This window comes from Galleria mellonella, unplaced genomic scaffold (genome assembly GCF_026898425.1).
Source record: "Galleria mellonella isolate WM207_F2 unplaced genomic scaffold, CSIRO_AGI_GalMel_v1 utg90, whole genome shotgun sequence".
NCBI lineage: Eukaryota > Metazoa > Arthropoda > Insecta > Lepidoptera > Pyralidae > Galleria > Galleria mellonella.
The window spans coordinates 2,042,169-2,067,683 of NW_026442172.1; the positions used below are offsets into that span (position 1 = coordinate 2,042,169).

Genomic DNA, 25,515 nt, shown 5'->3' on the forward strand with positions numbered 1-25,515 from the left:
ACTTAGCTACTTCATTTCTACATACGAATACACGTATAGGCACCTATTAAATATCAATTTATAAACAAGCTGGAGTACCTACTCGTATATTATTGAACTTTAAATATCTTACATACTTATTACTTATATTAAAATATATATTATTAGTCTACGCATACGTCTGTACATAGAAGATATTTAAGAAATATTAATTAATAAGAGTAAAAGATACCAAAACAACATTTTTTTACAAGAGTTTTTGTCTGTTTATTCCGGCAATACATAAAAACTATTAAATCAAATTGAATGCGGATTTATAGTTATTTCTGAAGGTCTGACATAAAATCTGATGTAACAGTAATTACCTTCAAAACCACACGTACGAAGTTGCGGGCAAAAGGTAGTTAATAATATGAATATTTTTCTCTATTATAAAATACCTAATATAATGCGTTATACATATTTTTCCTTTTTGCAGCTGACGACCTGATTTGTGGATATTCACACAAATAATTTATTGTTATGTAGCTATCGAATAAAACTAGCTTGATAAAGTATTATTCTCTCATTCAAGAATATTGAAAGTTATAAGAAAAATATATCAGCGTAAGTGTACTCGTACACGTCATATTTTGAATGTGTGTGATATTAAAAATAAATGTAGTTTTGTTCCTAATATAAGTTATTTGTATAAGGATACGATTAATAAAAATTAAGAACAAAAAATTAGACTGGCGTAAGTTCTTACACCGAAAGATAATTGAATAAATATCTAAACTAGGAACGTAAAAAATATTTTATAAATTTAATATCAAAAAATATAATGTAACGCTTATCGTGTGACTTTATTGTGCCGACCGTCTGTCGGTGCACTATATCGCAGTAACTACCAATGCTATGGGTGTAAAATTAGGAATAGTTTTACATATTATCTACATATGTATGAAGAGAAATAACTGGAAAAATATTTTTATTTTCTTTGCTACAAGGCCCAAAATTAGTACTCAAAGTTCTATAACCTACTAATAATAATGAGGTATCATATGAAAGGATTTTATTTATACATTTAAAACGGATTTTTATTTATTTTTATGATACGTAAATTTTGAATAATAATCAGAAATAAGAGAAAAAAATACATTATCCTTATTAAGATATTTTCGTATATTTTTTTATTAAAAAAATTATTGATTTTAGTGTACTTAATATTTTTAGAACTGTTTTTAGCTATAAAAGATTTCTTTACGTACATAGTGTAGAATTGATTTTATATTCATCTATAATCTTATACCTATGTGATTAACGGTTATAGTCATATAATGCATGTAAAGTTATGGAAGTCATATTTCGAACACAATTTGTAATTGAAAGTTCAGTCATCAACTGATGAAAAAAACATGAATGTACTGTATGAAAACATACGTGACAATTAAAAGGGATTAATTGAAGTGTAAGGTTCCAAATAATGGGTCAGTGGTGTTTGTGTGAGTGCATTATTATCTTTTTCCCAATTAAAAAATTCTTGTTTTCAAGGAATCTTTTCCAGATAATATTTTTTTATTGATATAAATATTTATGCTAATAAATAAAAGATACATAATATTAGTATGTTGTAGAAATAAGCCAATTAGATTGCCATAAGGAATGAACCCGACTCGCCACTGACTCACTCCACAGCTTATCATTCGGGCTACGTCAGTCACTTCGGTTTTTCTGCGGATTTCCTCATTTCTGATTCTATCGCGCAAAGAAACTTCGAGTATAGCTCTCTTCATAGCGGGGGGAAAGGGATTGTTAGTAATGGAGACTAAGAATCCCATTGCTAGCAATATATCCAACCAGGTCGACCTCCTCGCTGTTCCTCCTGGAAACTATCATAATTAATTCCTGATGAATTTAGCATGATGAGCTAACTGGCCTGTTTTTATCCTCATCGATCACCCTTCACTGGTGCCCAGCCAGCGTATCCCATTAGCGCAGGCGGAGTTACCACTCCATTTTCATCCAATAAAAAAAAGCCCTCTCCATAGCTCGCTGAGTAAGTTGAAGCTTTTGCTCACAGGCAACCATGTAAGATCATATTTCAGTTCCGTAAGTCATTACAGGCAACACTGTGGGAGGCTTATGTTTAGTAGTTAATGACGTAGATTTTTTGCAATTTGTCTTTGAATTACTAAGTATGAAGGAATAACTATAGTCCATACGCATAAATAATTCTGAGTGTCACATACAATGGTGTCAATGATATTGGTCGTTTTCATAGGCGAGCGGGCCGTTAACTTTTCTGATATTCCACCACAACTTTTATGTCATTATTCCTTGGTCCTTTTTCAACTTAAAATGGCGAACAAGTCCACCTGATGGAAAATGGTAACCATCGATTTGAATAGTCCGATAGACATAACAGAGTACACTGTGTCGCCCATAACACCCTTTATACGTTGCTATTCCTGGGGACTAGTGTTATGAAAATTAAAAAAAAATTAAAAAATATTTATTTCGTAACAAAATTAATACAATACTAAGATAGTTTCTGTGACCTTCTAGTAAGTGTTATCACCTGTATCAGAAGGTCACGCTCCTCCATAACCATGAAAATACAAATCATAGTACCATAAAATTAAGACATAAACAGCATCTAGTATTAGTAATAAGTATATATAATTGCATGCATGCGTGTGTGTGCATGCATATATGTGTGTGTGTGTGTGTGTGTGTGTGTGCGTTTGTGTATGCGTGCGTGTACGTGCGCGAACATGTACCAATTGTTGTGTAGTGTCTATTTTGTATGAGTGTATGTGTAGTTTTGCGCAAATCTGTATTGTTAAAATTTTTATTAAAAAGTAACTCATCAATATTTTGTTATGCCTTTGTAGTCTGTAATTTCATTGCAATACTGCAAATTTTAAGTCGAAACACATTCATACAAACAAAACTGTTTCACATTAGGAACACAAATGGAACAGAGAGAACCCAAGCTTACTTCCAACGACATCATAATTTTTTTAAATATTTTACAGTAGTTTATTTTTACTTCATCATCTCTAGTTTTCTCTTGTCGCTATTTTTATTGTTACTTATGTATTGTTATTTATGTATAAAATTTTATAAAATACTCAATATTAACTAGTTCGGTTATTATTTTGCCTCTTACTGTTACCTACTACGTAAATTTTTGCTTATCGGAAAAACTATTCTATCTCTGAAATTGGAGCAGTACACATTTATTAAATTTTATTAATAACAGTTAAACTGTTTCAGAGATTAGCATAAACAAATATCAAAAGATGAATATTTTATTATTATTACTATTGTCATTCATTCATTCATATCAGCTATTCAAAGGAGAGTTTTGCCAGTAGTTGCCAACTTGCGGGTTGACAACCGCAGTTTTTTTTTTTATGCAACTTAGAATGACAAATAATCTTACGACCCACCTGATGAAAGCGGTAACTGTCACCTATAAACATGAACAGTACTACGGCAGTTAGGCTTTGATGATATTTTAAGAGTAACGCTGCTGCCCATTCCGCGACTATTAAGTTCCTTTAGTCACCTCTTTCAACACCCACGGGGCAAGAAGAATTTTTATATTTTTTTTATACAACTTAGAATGCCAAACAAGCTAACAGCCCACCTGATGAAAAGTGGTAACCGTCGCCTATAAACATGAGCAGTACCATGGACATAACATGAGTATACTGTTTCACCCATGATACCCACCATTACTGAGGACTCAGGTGTTATTCCTTTGTACCCAGTGAATTCACGCCATATCTCACCCTTCAAACCGAAACACAGTCATGCAAACACAATTGCTTTACGGTAGAAACATGTTTATTATTTAACAACTATAAGATATAACTATAAAAACAATTTATTCTTACGGTGTAAGAGAAAAGAGTATACACATTTCTAGCATCTACTCGTACTGTAACAATTTGCAATCCTACCACAGTATTCATGAAAGCGAACAAGTTCCCCAAGAAATATTATTTGAAATATAAAAACAATGAAACCCTCGTACTGTGTTCGCGATATTTGTATGAAGATTTTTTTTGTTATTACCATATTCGTTCTTGGAAAAAGTTGCTCAGTTTTATTAATATTATCACTAGATTTCGATTTATTATATACGTTCTGATAACCCTATTCATTGTTTATATAAATTGACAATTAAGTATGCTATAATTGTGTTGTAAGTGGGTGTGCTAATTAACTGATAACAGACGGTACGACCCTATTGAATAGTTTATTTTCCAATATTGTTTTCTATAAATATAATCTGCTGCTACCCATACTCGTAATTCTCAATAAACTACATGAATAATAAATACGACTCACGACTTCATAGAATAGTCCAGAAGAGCTAGCACGTGTATAACAATATAATTATTATTTTAATGGCACCGATACATAGTAAGTAACTGAATAATTTTAGTTATTTATTTGGGTAGATAACTTTATATAGAAAATATAGTCTATAATAAATTAGTTTTAAAATGAAATGGTAGTCTGGACTACACAACAGCAGCATTGTTTTAAAATTCTATTTTAGTTTTCCCGTGTACGTAGCTAGGTAATTACGGTCAATATATCGCTGGGCTTTGTTCTGTTGTTTATTACAAGCAACTGTTGCTGTGTCAGCACTAACAAGTGGTTAATTTGTTCTCCCGGCACGTGATCTTATTTATGAGGGAGCCAGTAATTTGCCCCAGAAGAAACCTCGGTCTTACAATCCCTCTGAGTCGAAATTGAAAATTGCTCTGTTATCTTAATTAAACGCTCCCAAAACCCTCAGGGACGGTGATAAATGTAAATTCATAGAGTTTATTAACCAATTAACAAAATAGCAGTCATTTGGACCCCAACGCGGATACGGGAGTGCCCTTATCTTGATCTACGGAAAACGGCAGATGGCTCTTATTTATCTATATAAAGATTAAAATATTTTAATCAATTAAAACATTAATGATAAAAAAAATAAGTTTAACCGACAATAGTGGCAGTGGCAATATTTACTAATCAAGTATAATATAATTATAATTAAATTAAACAGGTACTTACCAGTACACGTGGTGGGATGAATGTGTGCGGACGGTCAGCCGGCGGATGCGGCGGCGTGGTGGCCGCACATCGCGCTCCTTGATGCACCACTTCTAATATCAATAGTTAGTTCCAATTATAAGTATAAAGTTGTTACATTCAAACTGGACAATACGCGCGAAATACAGTTGTTTACGTGTAACAGGAGAAATGCTACGAACGACCACGCGCGCGTAAGGCCGATCACGGAGGCCGACTGCTGCGCTGCCTGAGAGCCCGCTACCGACAGTGCTGGGCGGGCGCCGCCCCGCCGCACTCTCCCCGCCCATGCCTTAAATTCCTAGCATACCTTCCCGCACTCTTAAGCGCGGTTAAGTGTTTATCGAAGCTCGTGCGATCACGCTGAAAGACGCCTAATCGCTCTCGAGGTTGATACTGATGTATTTCACGCGAGTTTGTAGGGCATACCTGTATGTACGAACTTTTTGATGGTTAGGGTTGTAACCTACTTTTTTTCATTGTTTAAGATTTGGAACATAAAGGTATAACAGTCAGAATATAATGAAATTAATTTAATGAACATGAAGAATATTAAATACAGAATCTATTTGTAACCATCCTTACATATATAGACCTAATTCCCAATCAATTATTTACATTAAAGACATAGACAATGGCTTAATAAGTTTTTCGTACGTATACTCGCACAACAGGTGAATGTTGTAGCATGCAATTTTAAATGTTTATATATTAGGCAAATATAAAGGCTAATTTTTTTGAACACAAAATGTCCGTCGTGCGCACGAGCCATAATTAAAAGACCTGTCTTCCAGCAATCTTCAAAATACTTTTCTCGTGCAGTATTACAATCTGCGTTACGCTAATTACCATAGAGATTTATCTATATAATATGTTCAAAGAAAATAAAGATATAAATTGACACATTTAAATGTACGGAGAAATTCATAAGGATATTATATATATTTATGCATCTTCTTAACTTCTTTCTTAATGAGATAAAAACGTTAAACACGTCTGTAAATGTGACGAAGACGTGTTAAATGTTACATATTAAATAATATCATGGCAATTTTGTAATAGATAATTAATTGATACATATATATAATAGTTATTCTATGTTTATATATATTTATTTATATATGTGTCCATATGTACATTTGTATATATTCATTATTTATAGTATTATTTTGACCATATTTATTATGTTTCATATAAAAAACCCTATAGATACTTTCTCCTTTCGGATTCTCAAGTTCGACTGGAAAAGATCCCCTTTAAGGGATAAGTCAAATAAATATACTCGTAGATATTAGGTTCTTGTATGTAGCTAATATAATGTTTGTAGAATAAACAGATATTAGGTTATAACAACAATGTACGCAACATTTTTGTTATAACCTAATATCTATATTATAAGTGATTGTACAAAAGCATATAAATAAACAAATAAAATGGCGTACTTAATAAACTTATAGAGTTTTCTCCTAGTCAACCGTAGTGTAAACAGAGAATTATGTAGGCGATACGTTAATATCACAGTGATTGAAATTGATGAAGATTGAACACATTGCTGTCATTCTTAAGAAAATGTTACCTAACTTGTATACAAAACTCGACAAATGTAGTTTTGTATCTCCAACGTAGTTTATGATTTCATCGCTGTATATCGTATTCTCCGTTTTCCGTGTGATATGCCCCTACAATTTTTTATATAGGGCATGTTAACATTATCCACCCAACTCAGCAATGTCTCATTTATTTTAATCGGTCCAATAAATTAACAGCTACGATGAGGCTTCGTAATATTATATTATATACCTAATTCCAGTTACTAGTTGGAATATGACGAGTCCTTTTAATGAATCTTATGAATATATTTATTATAAAATATTTGCTGTATAAAACAGCATTTATAATTAATTTCGGCTTTATATAATGAAAATCAGAATGTATATTATATATTCTTTACTATAATTTGGTGACGAGTTCGATATGTTTCTGTCTGTCATTACTTAGTTCCTTCATTATTTTGCTCATTATCAGAAGGGAATACATAAATATTGAATATATCAAAATTTTCATTACTTTTTGTATAAATGTACTTAATGAAAAAGTTTATGCTTTTATAACTATAATAACCATAATAAAATTAATTAATACTAATTCACTACCATTTCAGTTACAACGATTTTCCTTACACAGTATACATTATTTTACAATATGGGATCTTTCAGCAATTTGCCTACGCAAACTAAATAATTCTCGGTAAATTGAAAGTGACCTAGTTATTTAATATTAATTGTAATTTCAGCTTTCACTGATATAAGTATAGTTTCAGTGCTTCAATGTTGTTCTTATCAATGATATAATGATAGATTTTGTCACAATCCGATAACTAACTTCGGTCGTGCGTGATATAATGAAAGTAAACCCCATCGATTGATATTGATGATGAAAGTTTTATTTAGTTGTGTATTACCTGTGTTCCGTATGAGTTAAAAGTATTCTATATGTCTATAAAGGAACGTCTATTCGTGTATCAAAATTTAATTCAAATCCACTAAGCCGTTTATGCGTCATAATGCGTCATTTTAATTCATTTTTATTTGCAAACTCTTGTATAATTTAAAATATTGGCAGGACTCCCCCATATGTCACTATAACAGTTAAATAAACCGTCGTTTCGATGTTCATGAAGGCTATAAATTATTAGTACAAGCACAATTCATATTATAGTGCCTGTAATGCTTCAAACTTCGTAGGTAATGTCCATGAATTTAAATTATTTATGGCTTGTACCCGACAATCTGAGGTGGAAAACACACGTCGCCCGCATTTCATGACAAAGTGCGCTGCAATAACAGCGCGAGGCTGAGCTACCGCGTAACCGCGCGGCTATTATTTGGTACAACGGAGACGAGAAAACAAGGGGGTGATTATTTAATTATGGGCGTATCTGGCAAACTTTTTGTGATAGCTGAAAATCGCATTTTATTTGCTATCAAAATTATTGTTAGATATAATTTGTCTTCAAATTTTTAATTATTGTTCTCCAAAATGAATCGATTTCCTTTTCTTTTACCAATGATAAATTTTATTAGTTTTCATTACGGACGGACGAATGAATGTTTTTACGTCGTTTTTTAATACGAGTAGAATATTATTTAGAATATCAACGTTACGACAAAAAAAAACAGCTCCTCTCTAGCCTGATATTATCATCAATATATACTTCATAATTATATATATATATATATATATATATATGTATATATATATATAATAAATTTCTCCAAGATATAAATCGACGCACACACATTTTTCACAATTTTTTTAAGCCAAAAATGTGAAAAATATTAAGCAATAACATTATTTTATTACAATTAACAATCTTTTCGAAAATGTTTACGCTTTAAATATAGTACGTTGTACTGTCATAGGTTCACACAGTATTTGCTGTTGTAAGGAATGAGCCCCCGGAATTTTAGTAGGTACACCGTTCATCCTAACTCGATATACTGTGCAGGCAAGCGCAAAGACCCCGGGGGGCACGTGACAGATTACATACAGAGCAATTACGAGCCTGTTATTATACGGTGCAGTGCTTAGAATGATATAATTATACAAGTATCTAGGAGAATTATTTATTTGTGTTTTCTTTATTTTTTATAGTGAATCTTACTCTGTTTTTAATTTTTATTATTATTATAAAATTTTTTAAGTACTGTTCATCCTTCATACTGAATGTATTGACTAGATACTATACGATTGGTTTTAAAATATTGTTGCATATTCCAAAATAATTTATGCCGCGTAATTCTCTACTTACTAAACCATCATCGTTCTCTATTTATTCATCATCATCATCATCTGTCTCTTGCAGAATATAGGCCTTCCTTTATAGAGGAGTTTTGCTAGTAGATGCCACGCTTTTGCCAAGAGGATTGGCAACCGCAATTAGACTTTGGTAATGTTTAAAGAGGGACGCTATTGCTTGTGCCTCTACCATTAAGTTTCCTTAGTCACCTCTTACTACACCCACGGGAACGTAGGTGGGGGCCTATTCTATCCCGGGATTACAGGGTAGACCATCCGCCTCCCCTCACCTTAAATACACCTATGCTCATAACACAGCATAGGTCAGAATAGCTGAAATGACAATGATAAAATTGAATAATTTTTTCATTGTCATTTCAACCAATCATTATCCACTATTTAATATTGGCTCCTTTCCTAAAAACCTCTCCTCTAAACTCTACTAGTGCTAGGTCCTACGTGACCTGCATCCATTGACGTCCTACGACATATTAGGGATCATAACTCTCTTAGGAAACAATCTATTGGGAAGTTGCTCTACACTATGTTTCTCTTTATATTCAAGTGATGTTGTAATCAAATAAAAAAAAATCTTCTTAATATTATTAATATGAAGTTTGAAGTTTTAAATGATTATTTATTTGATTTAAATTATTCATTTACTAGTTACCTTTTTTTTATACAACTTAGAATGACAAACAAGCTGACGGCCCACCTGATGGAAAGTGGTAACCGTCGCCTATAGACATGAGCAGTACCATGGACATAACAGAGTATACTGTTTCGCCCATGATACCCCCATGCGTTGCTATTCTTGAGGACTCAAGGTACCTCAACTACTCAATTAATCGTCGTGATGGAAAAAATATGATTACTTTTTATTCTGTTCAATCAACGTAATTATCACGATCAGACAGACAAAGTCACGGATAAAAATTTAGTAGTAGTAGTAATTAGCCCCAACATTGACATTGACAATACATTAAAATTATTTTATTTTTGGTCAGGAGTGAGAAATCGATATGATATCGCTAGTTTCAATGACTATGCTATATGAAAAACGTTAGTTTGAAATTGTGTTCTGGTTGTTGTCACCTGGTACATAATGGAGACTTTAAATGTCAGACTATAACATTAATTAATTCTATTTAACTCTCTATGGACTATCTTAAAAAAAGAGGTTCTCGATTTAACTGACATCATTAATTCTAAACCGATCTTAATAGTTGTTATTTTATGGAAAGAGTTTATTTTCCATATTGGTCCCATACAATTTTTTGAGTCCATACTAAACTGGCACAACTCATACTTGACCACTTTCAATATATTATTATTGCAATCATAAATTATTTACAGCGACATTACCTATCTTATCTATTATAAATAGGTATCCCCATTTTACAATATTATCCATGTGTAATTATACATTAATTGCTATGCTATAATTTTCTTAATGAGTGAAATTTTGCTGGTCTGCACATGTAACTGTTGCACTCATATTGGGTACGGAAATTGATAACCTTAGGTTTCAAGAATAGTGACACTTAACGGGATACCATGGGTGTTGTAGTGTACTAGTCTCCACACGAGACTATATTTCGTAATATAGATTAACCAAGATAAAAAAAAAAACATGTATACAAAACTTCATGACGATTGGTGTTAAGGCATTTAGACGTAACATACCAACTAATTTTACATTTATAACATCAGTAAAGGTTTTATGATGTTTATTGTGCTATAAATACCTCTAGCCTCTTCTTTCCATCAGGTGGGTCAGTTTGTTTTTCAAACGTTTTGTTTTGTTGTTATATTTGAAAATTTTGCTTTTTTGTCTAATATTAGATATCTAATCTCTTCAGAAAGGATATTTGGTAACCCCACAGGGAAAAGGAAACTGTTCTTTACTCGAGCAACCTCGAGGGACTGTTCTCTATATACAATGGAGATATTGTATAATTACAGTTACATAAATTAAAATATATGGAGGGTCTTCAACGGATTATTGTACAACGTAGGTACGGGTTTTCTATATTACTCTAAGTACGAGTACATATGATTACAATAGAGAATTAGTAAACTTACCATCGCTCTTAATATTTCAATTAGTCCTTAACAATGTATTATTACGGCCGTCTGCTCCCGGCATAGAATAGGCCATCCTTTCCTTTACCGTTGTTGACGTAAAAACGACTAAGGCAGAGTGAGAGATCAGCAGCAGCGTGCCTCTTAAAACATCTCTAAAGCCTAACTACCTTGGCCAATCCACCTGCCAAGCGTGGTAACTACTGGCAAAACCTCCCAGGGGGGAGGCATTTGACATTAAAAGGCTGATATGATGATGACAATGATGAATGTATTATTATTATATTTCACTAGAATGTTTGTTGTAGAGGAAAATTAGTCAGAGGATCCAAAAGTCAAGAGTTATTTCTCTCCTCTCCTCCTTTATTTTTATAAATAAGTAAAAAGTATAAAATTCTTATAACCTCTATACATTTCCGTAAATTAAACCTATGCTGTAAAAATTATGATGGTTTTATTTTCGGACAGGGGCTAGACATAAAGTTAGTAAGGATACACACAATGTTCATCACAGACTTCGTAAAAAAATACCTATATATACCTGTGAGAGCGACTGAAATCACCAATTACAATACATACCTATATAAATGTAATTTCCAACTGGCAATTTACAAGAAGGCGTTTTTGGTCTTCAGTCAATTTACCGAAGGGAGAATTTACAAGTCTGTGGCAAATTAACTTTTCAAAGTCGTCTGTATAGGTACCTTTATCTATTAGTTTAAATCTATTTATAACATTAATAAATATAGATTATAACCAATAATAATAAGTTGTATTTGATTCACAAAAATAACTCAATCTTGTGTAATTATTATTAATTGGTATCTTCACTAACTGATCCATTTTAAAGTATTCACTTAGTTAACCCTGTTATCCTGATTTAACTCTGTAAATAAAATGATCTTTAAAAACATAATTTACTTTATGAAAATCATTTTGATAATAAAACTCTCTCTATTTAGAAGGAGTAAGTTGATAACTTATCTAAATTATTATCAAAATTGATGCCATCGTGAAGCGAATTGCTGGTCAAAGAAGAATAACAAATTACGAAAGTAGTACAGTGTATTATTACTCCGTTTGACCTAAATGACTACCACTTTGGAGGGCTCACAACAATTTTAATTTTACGAATAATTTTGTCGCTCATTAGCAAGTAAAATTATACTTTTAAAGGATACAGCAACGTCGAATAGGTAATTGAATATCACTAAGTATCTGGTATCTTTTCATTCTTTTTTTTATTTATATTATCATTATTAAAATCTATTTGTTCAAATTTTAATATAGTTTGTTAGTTTTTGTTCTATTGATACAAAATATTTTTAGTATTTCAAACAATAACATTCGTGATGATACTTCGTCGTTTCGTTTTTCTGATAATTTGAACTGATTCGTTAAACTGATAATAAAACCATGATTAATATTCTTAAGAGACATTTTCTATGTAGATAAGCGTTAATCAAGATCTACAGCCATATTTTAAAATCTTAAATGGAATATCTCATTTATTTCTATATATAAGACAAATATTACATAAAGTTGTCTATGATTACTCTCTTTAATTTACTGATATATCACTGTACAGCTTAAGGTGCTGTTATTTTTTTGAATTTCCGTAGGCAAAGGGGGAACGGATTGCAGATAATCAGTTACGGGTTTAAATAGCTTTTTAAAAATATACTTACATCTGCAGTATATTGTATATGACTATTAAAATGTTTAATGCATTTTATTTTAACTTAAATAATAAAGAAGATAGGAGCACTAGGTAAATTATGTAATTTTATTTAAGACTGCGTTTTCTCCCTCGCGACGTTACTGGTTTATATCTTCCATTACCTCACTGAGCTATTACGCTATAACTTAATATAAATAATAGCTTTTGCTCAGTGGCTTTACAAACGCCATTTTTCTTTATTACTGCTCGTCTTGACATGAAAAGGCCGCGTAATATACAGCTTATTATACCTATAATGAAAGCCAAAAGACGATACCTAGAAGTTGTATCTTATCCACCATAAAATATTTTACTCATAGATCGAGTAACAAAATTGTCAAACTTTTAACACGAAAACAAAACCATAAATAAATATTTCAGACGTCATCCGCCTTTGTACAAAAACAAGACTCAATATTCACTATATGTCATAAGTTTATTTGTAAATATTTGGTCTTACGATACATAAAAACAGCGAAATAAGAAAGCCTGAGGGGCTTTCCTGTTAGGTTTTCCTGTCCCGTGTCTAATACGATATTTCATAGGATCAGCGTATCCCACTACCGGAAATCAAATCTAGCCTAGTAAGTAAGTTGATAAATGATTACGTAGTATCTAATTTGTTGGACTCTATTATTGTTACTATATAATATGCGTTAAATACAAATACAGTTTACATTTTAGTAATAAGTTCACAAACACCTTATCGTTATAACAGAAAGACAAAATAATTAAGATATATATATATATACTAACTTCCATCTTTTCCATTAGGAAATAATATTTTATTTTTCAATTAATTATACTTGATTTTTTTAACATTTTATCACAGATTAGACGTACCTAAATACACAATGATAAAAAAACCGATCTCATGTATGAATTTACTTAAATATTTTACATTAGATGTATATGTATCATTAATACAAAATATACACTAATATATAAATATATAATTCTATGATAACACTATATGTAATATGAAATACGAACTCATAAATTAAAAAAAAAGGTCAAGTTTAGTATTATTCCCAAAAGGAAGATCAATTGACATATTTGATATGCACTGCCATTGGGCCACTATACTAATACATATTTAAAACTTCCATTTTTTTTTAATACAACATAATATATATACGAGTACATAGAAGCTATACGTATAAAATTGTATTTATAAACATTGTATTTAATATTTTATTTAAGTATTACCGTAAATATTTACGGTAATACTTAAATAAAACATCAACTAAAAAATAATAAAGCAATTCATTAGTAGATCACTGGTTCATCCTATGGATAGCTTGTACGTACCTGGCTCTTTATTTTTGTTATTTATTATTAAGGTTTATAGCTTTGTGCGCGTTTAAATTTCGAACGTTTAATTTTCTCTAACGTTTAATTAGGCATTGCAAGATTAAATAGGTAAACAGAAACATACCTAATTACTTTATCAGTACATTATTATTTTGCTGTTATTTCAATTTTATGTTTCATAATCTAGAAATATACAGCTTTCCAATAGAAACTAACTAATTACTCTTAATCTCAAATATCATGTTTATATATCACGGAATAAGTTATTACTTGTTGTTATATAAATAACGAAATAAATTATCATAAGTTCAACATGTAACCAGACTCGGACTCCTATAAATACAAACCGTATTGGGTGAGCTGTTGAAGGCTATTGTTTGTTCTCCACTTCACTTCAAAGACACTGCGAAGTATCTTACCATAGTCTCCAAACTCCGACAAATGTTCGTTAAGTATGTTTGCAGACACTTACCTGAAAGAAAATATTTTAAATTATGTTTGAATAGATGAAATTAATCGTCTCAAAAGAATAAACAATATTTATACATAAAAATCTTTGTGATACAACTTAGTGACAAAATGACTATAGGACTGTCACGGGAGTAAATCTTTAAAATCAGTTCAGAAGGAATCTATTTTAGATTTTTCCCTCAAAGATGTTATAGGAAATAAATGGATGCACATGCTGGAGCACTATAAGTTTTGGTGAAATATGGGAAATATTTGTCGTAAACAATAGATACGTTGTAGTAATAACTAATTCGTAACATTATGTGATAAATATAAATAGAAATAGAATGGCGCCAATATCAACATGCATGAATTGTTTATGCCGTGAACTAAATTCAAGGAAACGTGTTTACGGTCGTGTCAAATAGAACGCATTTATGCATATTGGACGTCAGATGCATCGGCATTTGACGTCACTCCGTCCCTGTAAAATGCACTAGTAGTGGGTAGAAACTTCTTTCTTAATATTTCATGTATGTAGATACACTACCTACCTCCCCTTACATAATACAACTAAATTTTATATATCTTCTCGACCTTTGAATTTTATTATTAATCATGATTTTGAATAGTCTTATAACCTCCCTCGTATCAAATGTCACGCTCTTGGCAATCGATCATATTCTTCCCTTGGTAAAGATATACTATAAAACTTGTCTTCAGTATTATTAGTAGATATTATTTTATAGAATCTACTTAAATTCATTAAGGTACTTCTATCAGGAAAATTAGCAGAAATTCATTTGAACTATTTAGAATCTATTGCTGACATAATTACTTATTTTATTTATTAAAATATAACTTATTCGTGTACCACATTTCATCTAAATTCAAAATTTTTGAGTAAAAGAGTAATAAACATAAATCCATACATACGAGTACATCCTCACTTTGCGCATATGTAATAGTAGTAGGATACAATTGAATCAACGTCAAATTGATGCCCGAATCGTGAACATATAAAAAATGTCAACCGCCACTTGTCGAAATTCCATTTAGTTATTTGCAATGCCATGTCAACCGCCTCCAGGAGCGAAATCATTCCAATATGTGGGAATGTTCTGCAAATGTGATCTGTGAGCATTCTTAGAGCATTTTAGAACATTGTTTGCAAAAGTAGGAGAGTAACGTCAGAACATTGTTAACACATACACTAAACAATAGTCAGAAACATTGTTATCTACATTATAGACTATGTTTATACATGGAAAACATTTAAGAAAAAATAATATGAAGAATTTTAATATGACAACAAGTGGCTAAATAACATTTATTTGTAGTTTTGTCTGTATGTGTGTATATTTTACCAGAGCGAGACTTTGTACAAAAGTCGATTGCTTGGGTACCTCTGTCCCATTCATGTTTCAACCGTGAAGCAGTTGTGTTTGCATGGTTGTGTTTCGGTTTGAAGGTGGGATATGGCGTGAATTTACAGGGTACAGAGGAATAACATCTGAGTCCTCAGAAATGGCAACGCATGGGGGGTATCGTTGGCGAAACAGTCTGTTATGTCCATGGTACTGCTCATGTCTATAGGCGACGGTGATGGTGATAGGCGACCACTTTCCTTCAGGTGGGCCGTCAGCTTGTTTGCCATTCTAAGTTGTATAAAAAAAAATATATACATATATGTTTGTTTCGGCATCACGCAAAAATTATTGCTCCACATAGGATGTAATTTTCACAGTCACACACACACACACACACACACACATGGCATAAATATATATATATATATATATATTCTTTTTAACTTGACTGAGGAATTTACATTTCTTCAAGATACCTAGGTATATTGACATTAACTACCTAGACGAATTTCATAAAACTGTAGCACCTGCACAGATGTCAGTGTACTGCTATAATCAATATGCATATATACAGACATGCTTTGCAATAATGCTTTTATTTAAATGTACCTACAATCTACTTGTATAATATAGTAAAATCGTATGGGTCTAATAGTCTGCGGGTAGATACGAGTATATTGTGTTTTTTTATACAAAGTATCTAGGTAGGTAATAAACAACTGTACTAAAATATTTCAATTTTAATTAAAAATAGATATCTGTTTCACTTAATAACTATAAATTATACTTAATAAATAAATATAATGATAAATATAAATATAAACTTGTTTTTATTTTTTCTCATATTTGAATAAACCTTCTTTAAAGGATTTGATTGTATATATTTTACTGCTGTGCAAAACATGTGTTATTATTTCTACACTATGCATACATTATGTGCAATATAAGCATATAAAGGCTTTAACAAAGGTCCTCTCGACATTCAATAGAAAGCTCGCATTTCCTTTGATGGTACCTTTTATAGAGAAAATCGAGCTCTCTGAAAAGTGCTAACAATACCATGAATTCGATTTGATAAACATGAAGGTGATGCTCATTCTAAAGGTCTTTGAAAAAATATACAATAAAGTGGTTAAGATTAGTATTTTTTTTATTACTAATTCGATTGTAAATCTTCAAGTTGATTGAACCATTATGATCTAAATAATTGCCGTATAGTCCCGACATAGAATGAGCCACCATTTCCTTTCCCGTAGGTGTAGTAAGAGGCGATTAAGGGGACTTAGTAATCGAGAGATGGACAGCAACATTCCTCATAAAATAGTACCAAAGCCTAACTGTGATTGTCAACCCGCTTGCCAAGCGTGGCAACTAATGGTAAAACCCCTCCTTTATGGGAGAGACCTATATTCTACAGTGGACAGTTAGCGGCTGATATAATGATAATATTATGATCTAAACCATATTCGACATAAGCAAAATATAACTAGAAAGTTAGATATAACTCAAAACTTGTTCAAATATTAATAGGTTGTTATCATTGAATAAAAGAAAAAATGTTTATAGTTCGAGGCCTATAGGGCGGTTAAATGTTCTACCATCAACATTTTTATTCATCCACAAACCCTAAATCGAAATGCGCAGTGCACAGTGCGGTTTCAAGGGAATATCCTTCCACGAACACTAAGATTGTGGAATGAGCTTCCTGCTGAGGTTTTCCCTAGGGGCTATAAGATGGGAGTTCTTAAATAGGGGTATAATAAGGTTTCTTAGGGTCGGCAACGCATACGTAACATATGCCGCAGACGTCAATAGGCTATGGTAACTATTTACCATCAAATAACCCTGCCTTGATAACTGCGACACTTCAGTTTCACAATTTATATCTCATTCGTCATTCTCACTATACTGTGACATTAGGCGCAGGCCACACTAAATGCTAAACTAAATAAACCTTATTTCGTATATTCAATTATTAGAACTAATCAATGTTATTGGAATAATTAGTAAAAATAGGATTGGAATTCACACTGAAAACCATAAAGAAACAAAAGATATAGTAGACTAGTGACCCGCCCCGGCTTTATTTTATTATTATTTTATTTATTAGACGCCTATAACAGAAGTTTACAAATACAAACTTAAATTAAAACATGCAAGTACATTAATGTATTGATCAGATAATGTATCTTTGCACGAATGCAACGCTCAACCCACAATTATCCCTAAGGGATACAACTCGCGAGATCGCGGACTTTTTTGTAAACCTTCTTAAGATGTATAATACTGTAGTACATTATTTCGATCTATCTCGTAGGGTTCAACTAGCGTTTGTAATGTGAGCGCAAAAAAAATGTTTATTTACGACATCACATTAGAAACCTTTAAAATTATCAATGTTTCTTTACTATATTATTCATATATTATATATTGCACATATAAACCTTCTTGCTGAATCATTCTATCTATTAAAAAAAAAACACATTGTACTATGTAGTGATGATAGTGATAATGAAGAATGTCACGAACAGGCGTTTCCTTTCACTTCCGTCTAATCTGTTGATATTGTCAGGTTATGCAGTTCACATAGACCAATTTATTCACTTACCTCTATAATTCACAGTGTGAATAAAGTATAAAGGAATGCTACCTCTACATAGATGTGCAAAGTAAATTCGCTTATCTTAGCTTTTAGTGTGGCATGCGCTTTTAATGCTGTAGGTATTAGAAAAGTGATCTGTCAGACTTTCTTCGTAAAGTACCCACCGTTCCAAGATTTACTGAACAATTTACATTTTATCAAGTTACTCCTGAAAATGTAGCAAGTAAGTTTAAGTAGCCTATACATTTTATTACATTATTGTATAAGTACCTACGTTGTTTATAATTATATGTCATAATATAAAGTTTGGAGAAAAAATTTTAACTACTAATAAACAGTATTAATAAAGGTTTTCAGCTAAAAGCATAATTATGCAAATAGGCTCAAAAATATTGTAGAAATTGGTATATACCATACACATAAAAATATACTCTAAAGTTTAACACTTTTAGAAGTAACAGACTTTTGGAAAATGAAGAATTTTTAAAAAAGTTTTAACATTTGTAATTAGGTTTAGTATAAGTTTGCTTTTTTCTTTATTTAATTAAAAAAATATTATTAACTATTAATTATACATTGACCCCGGTATGACAATTAAAATGTGAGTGCGTATCCTACCCGTTTCAATTTCTGTTTCAATCACACAAACGATATCAGAATATAATTTCCATATTTTAATAATATTTTCTATAATCAGTTTTAATATTAATCAGACCGATGTCAATTCCACCAAGTGGTCAAAAAAAAATGCAAATTGCTTGACTGAATTTACTGGATTTTTTAAACATCGGAAAAAGAACATTTCTATTATTAATTTATAAATGACGTATAAGATGAACATTTATTTTTCATCCCATTTATTCACAAAGAAAGTATTTTAAAAACATTTGAGTTTCTCTTTTCAAAACCTTTTTGCTTCCGTTTGTTCGTCTTTCTCGTTCAATATTTGTAATAAAGACAAACTGGCATTCAATTAGAATGAAATTGGCAAACATAAACGTTAAATTTTACTAAATAAGTAAGTAATCGTGATAAGAACTCGTTAAATATGTATAGTAGGGATGGGATATGTCATATACCTGATAATCTTCAGTGACTAAAGAATAAAATAAAATAGATATTTGTACCGTATTGATGAAGTCGATAATTGTTCACTGCAGAATATAAGCCTCCTCTTTGGAGCCAGTAGTTGCCATACTTGGTAGGCGGATTGGAAACCGCAGTTGCCGCAAACTGCAACTGTACTACTATAAAGCCTATTATAAAGATGTTTAAAGAGGAACGCTGTTGCACATCCCTCGCCCTCCCTTACTCGACTCTTACGACACCCACGGGAATAAAAGAGGTGGCCTATTCTATGCCAGGACCACACGGCCAGATATAGAAGATGATATAATGTATTTAATTTATAAAATTAATGATAAATGGTTAAATTAGGTTTTTTGACGCTGTAAAAATCCAAAAGCACTGTCTATATCCCAAGTCCTGGTAAGAGTAAACGATTAGCCAGGTATGTGCAATATCAGATCATATTATTGTAGTAAAATAATAATCATATAATAATTTTGTAAAAAACGATATGCAAAAAGTAACAATGCTGTGAACAATAAAAATATCTAATTTGAATTGAAATATCGAAAAAAAATTATGTAACTTTATAAAAAGCACTGTATAAAACAATCTACAAAATATCTTTTTACTTTAGAAATATCCTTTTTCTTTTAATTACATTGCAGACAGTAAGAAAAAGTACTTTCTCATTCTGTTTTGTTCACAATTGTTTTTCTAAGTTCTAATGCGTTTTCCGTGAATATGAACAAGCATTATAACAAACTACTGAATACTAACCTTATAAAAAATAAATGCTGATTTTTTTGTTGTAAGAAAATAATAGTACAAAAAGTGTATGGAACAAGCAACACGGCAAGGCATACTAATGACAGGGTACACAATGACGTCACGGGCACTGCGCGTTACTAGCAATCGCGTACCGGTAACTCACGTTTCTCGTATGACGTCACTCGGGAAACGAACACGGTAGCCCAGTTTGGGGTCAATGGCCAATCTACAAAATAGAAAAATTCCAATTCAAATTGTTATTGCACTCGGAACGTGCAATACTTTTAAAATTTTCAATTTATGATTATATTCGTTACTATAATAATCGGCTTATTTGAACAAAGTACACTTTTATTATGTGATTGAGACCAAGTACATATACATATATATACCATATACTACATCTATGACAGAGACAAAAGTAAATTTGATAGCCTAAGTGAATCATGAATATTATGATATTTACATTTCTCGTAAATACTCTACGCATTAGCATAATGCGTGACTTAAATAACTAGTCATAGTAAAAAATAACTAAAACTAATGATTCAACAGTAGATACATTTAAAAGAAAGTATCAGTATTTATTATTGGATTAACCGCGATTCTAAAAATTTTACTCAATGTAATAATTATTATTCTGTAAGTTATCAACCCACACATTATACACTGCATAGAGTATAAAATTATAAACATCAGCAAAAATAGAGGTAAATAACTACCTAATTTGTTTAGGAAGGATTAATTATTAGAAGTTATCATATGCATCTATATCACTTCATGAGAAATCACGAAGAATAGAATTAGCGCCTTTACTTAGCTTAATTAACATACATTAAGGAAATTATCTACAACCTACAAAACACTAATTACATTAATCATTTAATTCCAGTTCGAGTACCCACCCATCATCTCCATTCTGATGTGCCACGTCCACTGAGCCCCCTGTTGAGTCAGTTTCGTCCTCCACACCATTGCAACCTTCGATCACCACCTGAGGAACTTCACTCATCACAAAGATCACCACACGAATAACCACGTAGCAGCTCACCCGACCGTTCCACGTCGAACCGGTGCCATGAACTGGCATACATTGCCCTTGGTAAAAGATTACCATTACTACAAGCACTATTATTAAATTAAACATAGTTCACTTGCAGACAACAAGAAGCGTATAAGCATGCGCTGTTGACGGCAAACAGGTCACGAACGCATGCATAGGGCTTCAGCTGAATAATCCCTTTAAATAGTAGTCCGCCTCTTTTCCAATGGAAAAAAAAATAATGCCAACCGTTAACTAGGTAACGAGATTTCTTCTAGTCATTATTATGCATAAATACATAATATGTATGTAATATACAGTGAGTGTAGACATATGTACACCTGTTATATGAAAATTCATTTGATGACTTTCTTTTATTTATCTAATTTAAATCAATACTATTAAATATTTTAACATTGCGTACTTTGTTTATGATAATTTTTGTTTTTTAATAAAAAAAATTATACAACATAAAAATATTTTTACGTTAACTAAGCAAATAATGACAAACAAAAAGTATTCATACACTTATAAAATTTGTAAGTAAATGAATATTATTTAATACTTTGTTGGATTGATGATAGATGTTTATAGACAGAAAATATAAATAATGCCCATTCTTTAATTATATCATCATCGATTTCATTTTATCATCGAGCCACATGCTGATAATATGAATATCAGGTGATTGAGGAGGAAGGAGATTTTGGAGCCAGGATCCATGCTTTAGTATTCCATGCTTTATGACAGGGTCATTATCTTGTAAAAATATCCAATTATTGTTAAAACCCATTTGAGCTGCACTAGAGAGACGATTCTCTTTTAAAATATTAATATACGCATTGTGATCCCTAATTCCATCAATAAATGCAAGTTTTCCCACCCCAAAAACACTCATGCAACCCCATACAAATACTGACCCACCACCGTGTTTTACCGTTGGACATAAATTTTCTTTCTTATATTCCATATTAGGTTTTCTCCATACCATATGATGTCCATCCGATTTGAAAATATTATATTTCGATTCATCTGAGTAAATAACAGTTTGCCAAAAATGATTTTTTTCATTAATATATTTTTTTGCGAATTCTAATCTTTTTTTCTATTAATATCATTTACCCAATACTTTTTACGCGCAGTTCTTCCATGATAATCGTTACTACGTAATACGTTCCGAACGGTACCGATAGAAATATGGCAATCATTGATATTATTAATTTCTTGTAACACTCGAGGGACACTAATTTTTGGATTTTTTTTTACACAATTTAAAATTTTCCGATCCAATCGAGGCGTGATTTTTGATGGACGCCCCACCTCTGGGTTTGTTTTTTAGTGTTTTAGTAATAGAAAACCGATCAATTACAACGGTTGAACGTGGTCTATTGACAAATTTTGCAATTTCACATAATGATTTGCATTGATTATGCAAATTAATAATTATTTTTCTCTCCTCTTCACTCGTTTCTTTTGCTTTACGACCCATTTTTGTAACTAAACACGTCTATACTTGTCACGAGTGCAACTAAAACGTCTAATATCTACGTATTAAAAATGACCTTGGCATTGTAGGCATATGAAAAATTCGATTGAATAAATGATTTATACAGAATTTCATTTAAAAAAGAATGAATGTACGAATACTTTTTGTTTGTCATTATTTGCTTAGTTAACGTAAAAATATTTTTATGTTGTATAATTTTTTTTTAAAAAACAAAAATTATCACAAAGTGCGGGAATGTTAAACTATTTAACAGTATTGATTTAAATTAAATAAATAGAGGACAGTCTATCAAATTCGTATTTTTTTTATTATAACCCTAGGTGTACGAATACTTTTTACACTCACTGTACATACATATGCCTGTTATATGTTCATATGAACGTCTTTGCTTTGTTATTGTGAAATGCGTACTTGGTGGAAACATATTTTATGTAAAAGATAAGGAATGTATTTATTATTTAAACTTATTTGGATTCATGTTTATAGACAGCAAATAAATAATTATTCTTTAATTATATCATCATCATTTCATATCATCAGCCACTGCTGAACATAGGCCTTGTCCATAAAAGGAGATTTTACCAATAGTTGCCATGCTTGGCAGGCGGGTTGGCAACCGCAGTTAGGCTTTGACGATGTTTTAAGAAAGACGCTGCTACCCATCTGTCGACCATTAAGTTCTCTTAGTCGTCTCTTACAACACCCACGAGAAAGGAAGGGGTGGCCCATTCTATGCCAGGAGCACACGGCAGTTAATTCTTATACCTATTTAATATTATGGAATGTAATAGTATAATGAATGAATGAACGTAATTCACAATGTAGCAATTAGTATATTGTATGGTATTATCGACATTTGGTGTATTTTATGGTAAATGCTCGCCCACACTTCGCTAATATTGATATTTGTGGTAAATTAATAATATTTGTTACCATATATTTTAACTGATAAACGAGAAGAAACACATTGACTTGTATAACTTTACAGAGTATTCTGCTTGTCAATTTCTTTGTTGTTGAATAAGTGTCTATCAGTATTTTTCTTTTATAGTACCTAGCTAATCAAAGTGACCACTTTCCATTTGATATTAAGCAAATAACGTAGTCTAAATAATTACTATATAAAAGTTGTACTCGCAGCAATTTGTGTTGGTTTTAAATGTATAGTTTCATGCAATTTTAGTTAACAAATAATTCGATAATATGCTTTGATTTATTTTATGCGATTAAATTGCAAAAAATAAATCTATTTAAAATTCACTAATATGTTGAAATATTAACATTACAAATGTTTCATTCCTTTTCGAACTATTTAATATTAGCTGTAGTTTTTTTTTTAATCTTTATAAACATGACATTGTGAAAAAAAGAATAGCAAAACATCTAACACTCTTATATGCAAATTAATTTACTGAATCAACTATATCGAATACGATAAACAATTCAAATTTATTTTCTATACTTATAAACCAATATTATTGTTAGAATTTAAATATCACCTCGACAACGAAAATATTGATAGAATCAATGAAACGCAATTTGTACGTAACATTACAGAATGAATAGGAACCTGAGAGTTAACTTTGACAGCCCGTCAACCTCTCCGGGATAATACTCTGGTAATGGCAGAACGGTTCTGAATTCAATATTCTGCAAATACCAAATTGAATTTTCTATATTGTACCCAGCAGAATACTAAACACAGAAAGTGTCTTTACTGTTTTTGGGACAAGGAAGTTTCGTTGTGTGATTATAGATAACAGCCGTAAATCCGTTGACTTTAATTATATCGATAACAATGGAAATATAATAAATAGATAGATTCTGTTACTATAATATGTTTCTACAAGCGAGAGTAGTGGAAAAAAATATTAATGTGTAAAAATGTTTGACACAACAAAGTGATTAAAATCGAACTAGCGATCTACACAGTATTTACTACTGATGATTGACTATTTCGAGACAAATCACCGCATTAATAAAAATGTAATCGCTCGATAGATGAGCGTCGTAGCTTCTCTTAAAATGTTATCAGATCCTAACTGCAGTTGCCAACCCACCTGCCAAACGTGTCAAAACCCTCCTTATTGGGGAGGCCTATGTCAATTAACAGCTGTTATAATAACAAAAATAAAAAATCTAATGTTATGATAATAGAATTGATAAAATCCAAAAATATATCTCGAGGAAAATTGAAATAAATCAGATATGCCTATCTGAAAAAAAGATTAACAATATATGTATATATATAAAAAAGTCGTTTGGTTGGGTACCTCTGTCCCATTCGTGTTTCAACTGTAAAGCAGTTGTGTTTGCATATGGCGTGATTTTACAGGATACAGAGGAATAACACCTGAATCCTCAGGATCGGCAACGCATGTGGGGTATCATGGGCGAAACAGTATGTTATGTCCTCTTATGTCCATGGTACTGCTCATGTTTATATACGACGATTACCACTTTCCATCAGGTAGGCCGTTAGCTTGTTTGCCATTCTAAGTTTTATAAAAAAAAAGATAAAACAGTCATTTAGAAGTTCTCCAAATCTATTATTATATTACAATTATTCCAATTATATCCAAGGTATATTATCATCATCATTTCAGCCATTATTCGTTCACTGTTGGACATAAGCCTCCCCCATAGACTGCATAAAGAACGGTCCTGAACCACCTGCATTCACTGACTCCTTGTAATGTATTTCAGGTCGTCACTCCATCTAGA

General features: G+C 31.5%; 1 protein-coding gene across 5 annotated transcripts in view; it reads right to left on the reverse strand.

Annotated features, from left to right (window-relative positions):
- The window catches only part of LOC113523305 (eye-specific diacylglycerol kinase), a 198,511-nt gene extending 177,137 nt beyond the window's left edge, over positions 1-21,374 (reverse strand). For 3 of the 5 annotated variants that reach the window (XM_026909215.3, XM_031907653.2, XM_052902426.1), the window contains exon 1: positions 5,047-5,298. Coding sequence is in view for 1 of the 5 variants with exons in the window: in XM_052902427.1 (XP_052758387.1) it covers positions 21,148-21,359 (212 nt within the window). In the remaining 4 variants the exon portion in view is untranslated. Of the gene's footprint in view, positions 1-5,046; positions 5,299-21,147 lie in introns of those variants that run through there. The other 2 variants (XM_052902427.1, XM_031907654.2) reach the window with 2 other exon arrangements.
- Between the last annotated feature and the right edge of the window lie 4,141 nt (positions 21,375-25,515).